The 12649-nt window shown below is 39.6% G+C and overlaps 1 protein-coding gene across 1 annotated transcript in view; it reads left to right on the forward strand.

Annotated features, from left to right (window-relative positions):
• Nucleotides 1–12649, forward strand: part of FOXJ3 (forkhead box J3) — a gene marked incomplete in the record, with an annotated part of 1121635 nt that overhangs the window by 758389 nt on the left and 350597 nt on the right. The window contains 1 exon segment of the mRNA XM_044061784.1: nt 11118–11295. Within this exon segment, the coding sequence (XP_043917719.1) occupies nt 11118–11295 (178 nt within the window).

Raw genomic sequence — 12649 nt, forward strand, 5'->3', positions numbered from 1 at the left:
AAAACAGACGCCACAGTAATGTGGTATATCAACAAACAGGGTAAGACATAATCTTACCCCCTGTTGCACCTAATTGCCCAATACCTACCAGGGGTCAACACCACCCTGGCAGACCACTTAAGCAGAAACTTACTGGACCCCCATGAATGGCAGCTCCACAGGGAACTCTTACTGCAAATCACTCAGGAGTGGGGAACTCCGGAAGTGGATCTTTTTGCCTCGCACCTCAGCCACCAGCTGCAAAAGTTCTGTACCAGGGAATATCATCTCCAAGTATGGAAGGTGGATGCCTTGACCTTCCCCTGGAACTCCCTGTTTGTATATGGGCTCCCTTCTTTGTCCCTTATTCCCAAGGTACTGATCAAAATAAAGGAGGAGAGACCAAAGGCCATCCTCATTGCTCCAGATTGGCCCAGACAGCATTGGTACCCCATACTGCGGAGCCTGACGTTACAGCCCCCCAAGTAGCTTCCCCTAATCTTAGACCACTTGACCCAGGGGAGGGGGAGAATACTGCACCCAGACATAGACCCTCCATCTTTCAGCATGGCTTATACCTTAAAAGCTAATAACACTCCGAATATACAAGACGAAGACAAACCAGCAAAGACAAAAAGTTCCAACCAGTAAATAAAGGCACTGCTCCCGGATAAACCTAAACGCTCAATTTTATTCACAGGTACAAATGCAACTAGTGTTTTCGCCACACTAAACAGGTAGCTTCATCAGAGGTTCAGAACAGCGCGAGAACCGCGCTTTAAATAACAATCAGTTATTTTAAAATGAGGCTAAGCCACCATATTTTCTAAATAAATCAATTAAGTGATTAAAAAGGTACATGTCACTAATAAAATAAAACCTTTACAGTGAAACTTTTATCTTTTTGGCTTTTTGAATTAAAAAACAACACATTAACAAAGTGCATTAAGTGCATGTTAAATAAAACATTTATACAATATTGAATAGAGTAACACACTCAAACACAAACTAACTGTGCTTTTTTGTGTATTCACCAAAAAGCATGAATTTTAGTAGCTGTAAAAGCACTTGGTTCAACCAAAGTAATGTTTTTTATTTTATTTAAAAACAACTAAATAAACAATGCCAAGTAGTATCAAAACCAACCCTGAAAAATTTAATACCTATTTGGCATAAAAGCATGGCTAAAAGAATATATGTATAGGAAGCCTACAAAAACATAACTTTAAAGTAGTACAAAACTCTGCCTAACAAGACCATTGGTTAAATGTCAGGAGGTACACAATTGCAGTGTCACCTCATATATGACTTAAGCTTCAAATAAGGTGCTATGTTGCAGCTTTCGTTCAAGCCGGGTGCATTAAAAGCGTCCAGCTTGAGCTGCCATAGTAACTCTCTAATTTCCAACAACAAAGATGTGGGGCCACCCCTACTAGAAGCTGATAGATGGTCAATTCCCATAAACAAGAAAGCATGCTCAGGGAAAGAGTCAATGTGTTTAGCCAAAGCGTTCTCACTTTTCTTGTTTTTAATAGCATAAACATGCTGATAAATCCTGTCTTTAAACCTTCTATCGGTCTTCCCGACATAAAAGGCAGGACAGCAAGAACAAAATGCGATGTAAATAATTGACTTTGTATTACAATTTATTCTATGACAAATGATAAATTTTTTTCTCTCTAAAGAGAAAAAACTACCTGTTTTAATATGAACACAAAAGTTACAGGAACCACAAGCAAAAGACCCCTTAGTTCTAGAAGAGTTGTCTCCAGGTGAACTGATTTGGAGAAGGTCCTTTATATTACGCCCTCTCCTAAAGACCATCAGCGGTTTATCACCAAGTTTATTGAGCAAAGGTCCATTACTGGAGATAAAAGCCCCAATTCTTATATAAAATATCCTGTATCTCTAAGGAGTTCAAATTGAATGTCGAAATGAAACTACATGGGAACACTTTAGTTAGAGTACCTACTGGACTAGCGTCGGAGGAACTTGAGTTCACAATCACATCCCCAGGTGGCCCCTCACACTCAGACATTAAGGAAGTTGTAGAAAGAAGTGGTTTATAAAAGCCACTATTTCTTTTATGTCTTACTTCAACTGTCAAGTCGTCTATCAAATGCTGCGGGTATCCCCGATTGGTAAATAAGTTCCTTAGAATCTCACATTCGAGTAAAAAGTCCTCAAACTCACTGCACATGCGAACAGCCCTCACAAGCTGGCCTTTTACTATGGCTCTTTTTTGCTTGGGAGGGTGTGAACTAGTATAGTGGAGGAAGGAGTTCACGTAGGTGTCTTTTCTAAAAATTTCTGATCTAAATGAACCTGGTTGACTACCCCTAGATAGCTTGACATCCAAATAATTAATTACCTCTGTGCCGAAACAGTGTAAACCTCAAAAAGGGAGTTGTTCGATTCAAGAAGCTAACAAACTGGTCCGCTGTACTAGAATCCCCTTTGAAAAAAACAAAGATATCATCCAGAAAGCTGGTAACAGAGGGCTCTTTCAACCGTGCTTTTACCAGCAGAGCGGTGACTGATTCACAAGGATCCATACCGGCAGCGCAACCGATGAGAGCGCTAAACTCTGGGACTAGTTCTGTTCTAAATGAGTCTTCCAATTTTCAGTCTAAGGCAGCTACTGATAATACGGGTCTTGTAAACGCACTTATTGGCGAAGGGACAATATCCGAATGGATACATAATACAGGTGATTTTTTTATTTTCAATAAATTTACCAGTGACTCTTCGTTGGTGCAGAACCAGGTCCCGGCTGCCACTTCGGGAACCTCTTTATCAGACAAACTGAAGCTGCTTGATTCTAAGACATTGAAATTACGTAAATTACAACTAGAAGTGGCGTATTTTAAACAATGCCTAAATGAAGGCATCATTCCTAAGGGGTTGAGAACTTGTTTTACGCCCTCAAACCTTATTAATGGTAATGTTTTTTTAACTGATTTAAAGGCCTTGTTTCAAATGCAAGGTATACAACTACTGGAATTACTTGTTAAACATTATTCTGTTGCTATTGAATGTCTAACTGAGGAAGTGTGCTTGTTGGATGGTGAAATTAAAATTGATAGGGCGTTTGCACAATTTAAGTTTGACCATTCACGTATCTTTTCCAGTATAGACACGTACATGGTTAAGCTCAAAGTAAATAAATCGAAGAAGTTATATAGGGATAGGCTTGCCTACTCTAAAGACAGAGCTTTCCCTAACTTGTGTTGCCAGGATAACCCTGGCAAAGTGAATTCATCTGATCCTATTGGTGCTGAAAGTACAGATGACTTAGATAACATAGATGGAAATTCTAACAACTTGGGAGGGGAACAACCTCTTCGTAGAAGCAACAGGAACCAAAATAGGGGGCAGAAAAATGGGGGTCAGAATGACCCACCAGTTTCTTGTTCCTTTAATGAAACCAATGTTAACCAAAACAAAGAGAATAATAATTTTTTAGGGAACAGGAACAACCTAAGACAACGCAAGGGGAACAGGAATTGGAACTAGCTAATAGTGCTAACCTTGAGTCAGACGTTGTTTTACCAAAGATTATTGTAAACAAGAAGGGGGATTTTACAATTTATAATTTTTCATCACTGACCTTAGAACCCGAATTGGTAGAACTGTTAGCTCTGGGTAACACCTTTGTTCCGTCCAGGAAATGTGACGTTGCAAGGGTCCTATTGGACCTAAAGTGTTATGTGAGGAAGTTGAATTTTAAACTATTATTGAGTGACATGGAAAAATCTTCTGTCCCCAAATTAAAACTGTCAAGCGTGTTTAATCCACCACTTCACGTCACATTAAAAATGTTCGAGTGTATTTGTGAGTTGGATATTAGACACATGGCGAATTCTTGCAGGAACAACCCTAGCCAGTTTAATATCTCAAAAGAGCAACTTTTAGCTCTTAATGCTTTGCATTTTGCAGGTGTTAGAATTATAAAACCTGATAAGGGGGGAGGGTTAGTCATATTTGAGCAAAGCGACTATGTCGAACGGATGTACAAGGTGTTAGACTCTAATTCTTATAATAAGTCTTCCACTAATGAGATGAATACGTGCTCAAAAAGAACAAGAGGGTATTTTAGAGACCTGTTTATTAGTGGAAGAATTGATGAAGACACCTTTAAATACATAGACATCCTGTATGCTAGAACCCCTGTGATGTTTGGAATTCCCAAGGTCCATAAAAACCTTGGGGATCCACCAATGAGAGCTCTTATCGATGGAAGGGCGTCCATCACTTACCCCTGTTCCAAATACGTTGATTCACTGCTTAAAAAATATGTGGAACTGTTACCTAGTATATGCAAGGATTCTTGGTCTTTTCTATCTGAAGTAAATAAAATACCAGAGGTAGAGGGGACTAATTTTTTGACCATCGATGTGGTGGATTTATACACATCTATACCACACCAAGAAGCCCTAGAGTGGATAGAGCTTCTCCTGATAGAACTTGGAGCCCCTTTAAGTGAGATTAACAACATCACTGAATTGCTTGACATCATCCTTACTTCTAATTTTTTCACCTTTGAGGGGGAGGTTTATATCCAGAAACGAGGTGTTGCCATGGGCTCCCCTTGTGGAGCAGCCGTTGCCAACTTGTTCATGGCATTCTGGGAAAGGAAGTATGTATTTAGTAATCCAGAGTGGAGTGACAAAATAGTATTTTATACCTGCTTTCTGGATGATATCTTTGTTTTTTTCAAAGGGGATTCTAGTACAGCAGACCAGTTTGTTAGCTTCTTGAATCGAACAACTCCCTTTTTGAGGTTTACACATTGTTTCGGCACAGAGGTAATTAATTATTTGGATGTCAAGCTATCTAGGGGTAGTCAACCAGGTTCATTTAGATCAGAAATTTTTAGAAAAGACACCTACGTGAACTCCTTCCTCCACTATACTAGTTCACACCCTCCCAAGCAAAAAAGAGCCATAGTAAAAGGCCAGCTTGTGAGGGCTGTTCGCATGTGCAGTGAGTTTGAGGACTTTTTACTAGAATGTGAGATTCTAAGTAACTTATTTACCAATCGGGGATACCCGCAGCGTTTGATAGACGACTTGACAGTTGAAGTAAGGCATAAAAGAAATAGTGGCTTTTATAAACCACTTCTTTCTACAACTTCCTTAATGTCTGAGTGTGAGGGGCCACCTGGGGATGTGATTGTGAACTCAAGTTCCTCCGACGCTAGTCCAGTAGGTACTCTAACTAAAGTGTTCCCATGTAGTTTCATTTCGACATTCAATTTGAACTCCTTAGAGATACAGGATATTTTATATAAGAATTGGGCTTTTATCTCCAGTAATGGACCTTTGCTCAATAAACTTGGTGATAAACCGCTGATGGTCTTTAGGAGAGGGCGTAATATAAAGGACCTTCTCCAAATCAGTACACCTGGAGACAACTCTTCTAGAACTAAGGGGTCTTTTGCTTGTGGTTCCTGTAACTTTTGTGTTCATATTAAAACAGGTAGTTTTTTCTCTTTAGAGAGAAAAAAATTTACCATTTGTCATAGAATAAATTGTAATACAAAGTCAATTATTTACATCGCATTTTGTTCTTGCTGTCCTGCCTTTTATGTCGGGAAGACCGATAGAAGGTTTAAAGACAGGATTTATCAGCATGTTTATGCTATTAAAAACAAGAAAAGTGAGAACGCTTTGGCTAAACACATTGACTCTTTCCCTGAGCATGCTTTCTTGTTTATGGGAATTGACCATCTACCAGCTTCTAGTAGGGGTGGCCCCACATCTTTGTTGTTGGAAATTAGAGAGTTACTATGGCAGCTCAAGCTGGACGCTTTTAATGCACCCGGCTTGAACGAAAGCTGCAACATAGCACCTTATTTGAAGCTTAAGTCATATATGAGGTGACACTGCAATTGTGTACCTCCTGACATTTAACCAATGGTCTTGTTAGGCAGAGTTTTGTACTACTTTAAAGTTATGTTTTTGTAGGCTTCCTATACATATATTCTTTTAGCCATGCTTTTATGCCAAATAGGTATTCAATTTTTCAGGGTTGGTTTTGATACTACTTGGCATTGTTTATTTAGTTGTTTTTAAATAAAATAAAAAACATTACTTTGGTTGAACCAAGTGCTTTTACAGCTACTAAAATTCATGCTTTTTGGTGAATACACAAAAAAGCACAGTTAGTTTGTGTTTGAGTGTGTTACTCTATTCAATATTGTATAAATGTTTTATTTAACATGCACTTTGTTAATGTGTTGTTTTTTAATTCAAAAAGCCAAAAAGATAAAAGTTTCACTGTAAAGGTTTTATTTTATTAGTGACATGTACCTTTTTAATCACTTAATTGATTTATTTAGAAAATATGGTGGCTTAGCCTCATTTTAAAATAACTGATTGTTATTTAAAGCACGGTTCACGCGCTGTTCTGAACCTCTGATGAAGCTACCTGTTTAGTGTGGCGAAAACGCTAGTTGCATTTGTACCTGTGAATAAAATTGAGCGTTTAGGTTTATCCGGGAGCAGTGCCTTTATTTACTGGTTGGAACTTTTTGTCTTTAAAAGCTAATAAGGAATCCCTGTTAATCAAATAGGTCCTAGACATCATCACAGAGGCCAACACAGAAGAAAGATTTCCACAGGATGGAGCGCCACAACAACACAACCAAAAACAAACCCACTCAGGTGGAGCAGGATCCAGAAATAACACCACGAACTAGCGAAAAAACTTTGTCGCTTTCGTCCCAACAGGAACTTCTTCAGAACGGTAGTAAAAACCAAAACAGGTCCATTGACTTAAATACTACAAAAGCACACCCTCACTAATTAAACAATACACCTGAAACCGTTGTTAATCACGAACAGTAGTACTATGAAAAACAATTAATACATGTATAAAAGCAATACGTACATATGTTAAATAGCAATACTGTTCACGTAGAATTAAACATTTTTATAAATTTTTAACCTCTTGTCTTTCAAAAAACACACTATATTGGTATCATTCATACCTGGCTGCTCATCAGCCCCCAGCCTTAGCTGCCAAGCAGTTTCCCTTTGTTCAGCCTAGTCGTTAAAACAACCCCTTCTCATATTTTTCGGTACATGTTCTAAAATGGAAAATAAACATTTTTTTTTTATAATCAATGCAACTAAGTGTATGTCTATATAATGCATTGTTAATATTTTTAACCCTAATGGCATACAAATGTTCCTTAATTCTTTGACTTAAACACCTAGTCATCATCACAGAGACCAGAAGGCCCAGCACCAGAAAATAATACGCAGGGAAATGGAAAATATTCTGCTCTTGGAGCCAGTCCAAAGGGGCCAGTACCTCCCATCCTTCCATTCCTCTTATCATGGATTACCTAGCCGAGTTCCACAATAGTGGCCTCTCTCTCCTATTAAAATCCATGCCTCAGCCATTTCTGCCCATTACAATTCAGACCCACCCCTCTTCTGTAATCCTTTTATTAAGCAATTCCTCAGAGGGGCTTCTAATGTCAGACCTCCCAGAAGTCCTCCCATGCCACCCTGGGATCTGTATTATGTTCTAGAAAAACTAACCGTAACTCCTTTCGAACCTACTGTTTTTACAGAATTGAAATATCTTTTCTGGAAGACTGCCTTCCCACTAGCTATCACCTCAGCCAGAAGGGTTTCAGTGCTTCAAGCTCTCATGGCTGTTGAGCCCTTCATCATTTTCCATGCAGACAGGATTTCCCTGAGGACTAACCCCTCATTTATGACCAAAGTGGTATCTGATGTGACCCTCAGCCAGGCCGTACACCTATCCACCCTCTTTGCCAACCCTCAAAACACGGGGGAAAGAATTCTACACTCGCTAGACATGCACAGACAACTCAAATACTATCTGGACCGTACTAAACTTTTCAGAAAAACAGACCAACTACTTGTCAGCTTTGCACCTGGGGCAGAGGGGAAGCCCATTTCCAAATGGATATCACACTGTATACATTTTTGCTACAGACTACATAGGAACCCCCCCCCCAAGTCTATCCATACCCATTCCACTAGGACAGCCTCCACTTCCACAGCCTTCCTCAGAGGAGTCCCTACCAGGGACATCTTGGAAGCTGCCACCTGGACCTCTGTCCATACCGCTACAAAGCATTACCACCTACCTCTTTTTTTCTAAGTCTAGGGCAGGGTTTGTCTCTGCAGTTCTGCAGGGTCTGCTGACCCATGCCTAGGACTCGTAACGTTTCCTTCCAAACCTGTCCTCAGCTTTGGGAATCCTCCCATAGGTGTGTTGACTGCAACAGTGAAACACGAAGAACATAATACAGTTGTGTACACTTACCATAGATGTAGATGTTCGAGTGTATTCACTGTTGCAGTCCTAGTTTCCCTCCCTCCATCCCCCATTTAGCATCTTCCCCTAAGGGGAGATAACCTTACCACAGTGGTTTTTGGCCACCAGGACCACTTCTCCTTATTTCCTTGTGCTTCTGACGGGTTAGGGCAAGAAAAACTGATGTAATGACATTTGCTGCCCTGCTTTATAGCACTGACGACCTGTCCGTCAGACTACAGGCGACTGCAGCCAACGCAAAAAAAAATTGACTGTGGTATTCAGGCCAACCAAGGGCTACCACAGCAGGGATAACCCACAAGTGATAACTGCAACAGTGAATACACTTAAACATCTACATTTATGGTAAGTGTACACAACTGTACTTTCTCCCTTCTTATGGAGTTGGCCAAGGGCAATTAAGCACAAGCTTCCTCACAGACTGGATCTTCTCGCACAAGAGAGATGGAGTTTGATAACCCCAGTCTCTATCAACTTCAGCTGATTACCTGGATAATTCAGTTCAAACACCTTTTAAGCACTTTTTTCATGAGGACGTGCAGCAGGTACTGAAGGAGGCAAGAAAACCTGCTACTAGAAAATCCTATTTTGGCAAGTAGGAGTGATTTTCTAGTTGGTGCCTAGCCAGTAACTAGGGTCCCATTGTGTATCTTGTACCACTGCAGCTCGAATATTTGTGAGAGTTACTTGCCTCTGACCTCTCTTAGTCCTCTGTAGAGGTTAGTCTTGCAGCCTTTTCTACATGTCTACCTGTGGATCCCCCATTTTCTTTGTTGTAAAACAGTTTCTGAAAGGAGTGATGCTGTTTGAGACTTCTTCACATATAGGTTGCTCCTCCTTGAAGTATGAACTTTGTGCTGGAAAAGTTGACTGTTATCTTGAACGCGCTCATTGGATGATTTGTGCTTTTTAACTTTGAAAACCATACTGATCATTGCTCTGACATCTGCAAGAAGCATATCTGAATTACATTGAGGGTGAACTTTGCTTTATATTCCACAGAGATTAAAAACAACCCCCTGGTTTATTCCCAAAGTGGTTTCAGCATTTACATCAAATTAAGACCTTCATTTGCCCAGTTTTCTGCCCAGGAAAAAAAAAAAGATTCTGCATGCTCTGGATGTGCATAGGCAGCTTAGGAACTATCTTGACAGAATTAGATCCTTTAGAAAAGCTGATCAGATTTTCCTTTTCATGAAAAAAGGGACATCCTATGTCTAACCAGATAGTTTCCAGGTGATTGCCCTAAGCTATTGTTTTTTTGTTTGTTTTTTCTTTCTCCCACTAGAGCAAGTCCTTTACAGTTGTTATTAAAACGTGCACTGTTAGAGCCTTGTCATCTTCAATGGCATACTTGGTCGGTGCAGTGGTGCAGCAGTTAACATTGTCGCCTCACAGCAAGAGGTTCTAAGGTTCAACTCTTGTTTGGAGTGCCTTTTGTGCGAATTTGCATGTTCTCCCTGCATTCGCATGCATTTCCTCCAGGTACTCCGGTTTCCTCCCACAATCCAAAGACATGCATCTGGAGCATTTCTCCCTGGGCCTCTGCTGAAAATAGTCTCTGTCTTAGTTGCTTTCCTGGTCAACAAATGTTAAATAAAATAAAAAATAAAAATAAATACTGGAAAGTGGTGGACTCTAGAATGGTTTGGGGATTGAAAAAGTAGAAGCTGGGTTCTTGGATAGTTACGTTTGGCAAGGTGGTGATGACTAAAATGAGCCATGGTTGTTGACACAGGTGGCATGGGGGTTACTTCAGAAAATCTGGAGTTCCAGGTCAGACTTAGAATTTGCTGGGCTGCTTGTGTTGAGTAATGTTATCTTAGGTGATTTAGTCCAAGAGGAAAGAATGGACAGCCTAGATCATTCTAAGACCTGCAGGTACCAGCCAGTAGGCCTGATGTGTAATGGTAGCTTTATGTACAAGTCCTCGGTAGCTCCATTAAAAGCCAGCCAGTAGAACTGTTCACTCAGTAGTTGGTTGACTGTAGTTTCCATATCAACCATTAGTTTTGCATCCTTCAAATTGTTATACAGATGATGGATCACTTCAAGTCAAGCTTATCAAAATTAGGACCTATCCAAGAACACTGCTGTTGGTAATGTCTTACAGTGGAAGCAGATACCTAAATTTATTGTGAAACTGTTAAAGGTAAAGAGCTTGAGGATCATGCTGTGGAAGCAATTATATGACCCTGCTCCATTTTGCTCCTTCCTCAGCAGACTTTTGGATCTTTTAGAAGTCGCCATGGATGGGTAAAAGATTGAAAAGAATTATTGGCTAAATATAAGACTGGCATCACTTTATTATACTGGAAGAGGGCCACACATGAGATCAGTGAAACATAAGTTCTTCAGGTGAAAATTGTAAAGCTCAGCTCCTCCCTTTTCTAACACTAATTTTGTCTGTTCTTTTTCCCATTTGTGTGTATAATATCGGAAAAGTTGAAATACTTTTTCTTACTGTACATGCTGCTTTCAAACTTCTTGTAGATATTTGACAGTGACCTTTGTACAAGTGCTGTTTTGATGAAGTGGTTCTGTCAGTCCACTTGCCATCTAATATAAACCGCTTTGTTTACTATGATTGTTGCAAATCAAGGGTATTTCTTTAGTAGAGTTGTTTGAGTAAACAAATATCTGCTTGTACAATACTAAGGTTGAGATGGATTGTTACAAGGCATGGCAGGTAGTTTTCACTGTGAAATGAGTTCCCGTGCATGTTTTAGAATGTCTACTGTGTATATTGCAGATATGACCGAGCTAAAAATTGTAATGTTGGTCTGACACTAACAGCTGCTGTTTTTGTTTACCAGGTATCAAGCCATTCAGAGCCAGTCTCTCAGACCTTAACAATTCAACAACCGTCTCAGTACAACATGCCAGAAAGAGAAAATACAAAACTCCTTTTTACAGAGTATAATTTTGAAGATCTTAGTGCCTCATTTCGAAGCCTTTATAAATCTGTGTTTGAGCACTCTCTTAGCCAGCAGGGTAAGTATCTGTCAACATAGTACAAGTATTGTTGAAAAGCCTGATCATCCACATAGTTAAACTGCAGATAATGTCATAATTTTCAGAGCCAGTGAAAGATGATGTCTATATTACTGATCATGCTTGTGTTTATTTTAGGAGAAAGGGGATTTGAATGTCCCCCCCCCCCCATTTTCACTTTTTTACGTAGTTGCTTCATTGGGGCCCCAAACATGTCTGTACCAACATATAGCTTGGTACTGGAATAGTGACTCTGCATGTACCCACCTGACTTTTCCTTCGAATTGCATTTGGGTAGGTAACGTCTACTGTATCTTTAACTTCCTGATCATCACCATAGGGGCCCAGCTAGGCAGTGAGTGCATTATGTATCCTCCAAGTTGTCCCTCTTGCTAACTAGTATTTGCTCTGAGGAAAGAGAGCAAATGATACCTCCTTTACTGAGCCTTATTCCATGCTTATTCCTGAACCTCGCTAATGACATGCACATATGCCATACCTCTGCTCTGCAGAATTTGGTTGGCTTACTTCATATAAAGTTCAGCCTTTAAGTACTTCCTTAATTCACTGCTGTCTCCATTACATAAAGCAAAAAGCAAGACATTTTGAAATAACTTGGTCACAAAAGCATCTATATCTAGCAGCACATACCAGCAAAATGAAATGCATTTGTTGCTGGATGGTGTCACCTAGTCTTTAGAAATAGTCTTAGAATGGTAAAGAAATTGCTCTTTACGCTTTGCCCTCAGTTAAGTAGTGTTATTGCAAATGTTTTAGTTATAGCCCTTTAATGTGGTTGAGTATATTCATAAATTGTTCTTTAGTACAAATAAGATGACCTTAAAGTTTACTAGTGTAAAGTCTGCAAGTAAGCGTGGCAAAAAAAAAAACGTTACTAGATTAGTGTGTTGAGGTAAACTTGCACTTCTAGAGGATAGTGAAAACAGCATTTATTGTTATGATTCTGTTCTGTTGCTATGGAGTTTAATCATGCTCATTAAAATGCATTAGAAATAATGCAGCGAACATTTATGTCAGTGAAGTTTATGCGGCTGTACCAGAAAGCTGCCTGAAGGGTTGCCATTTTCTTGCCCAGTATGCCATTCTCACAGGACTTAAAATTAGTTTAAAAAGAAACATCTGTAGTTGCTACTTTCACAATACAACACCACATACATGCACTGGAAGAGTATTTGAAGCTTGTTGATAGTGCTGCAAGTTATTTGCTTTGGTAAAACTATGATTTAGTGTCACTGCAAAAATATCCCAAACAATAAACTAAAACAATGAGTGAGAAGGTCACTGAAAAACCTATCACTAAAAACAAAATGAAAACTCCAGCAAAGTTAGAACT

This window comes from Protopterus annectens, chromosome 2.part0 (genome assembly GCF_019279795.1).
Source record: "Protopterus annectens isolate FY-2018-M chromosome 2.part0, PAN1.0, whole genome shotgun sequence".
NCBI classification, from domain to species: Eukaryota; Metazoa; Chordata; order Ceratodontiformes; family Protopteridae; genus Protopterus; species Protopterus annectens.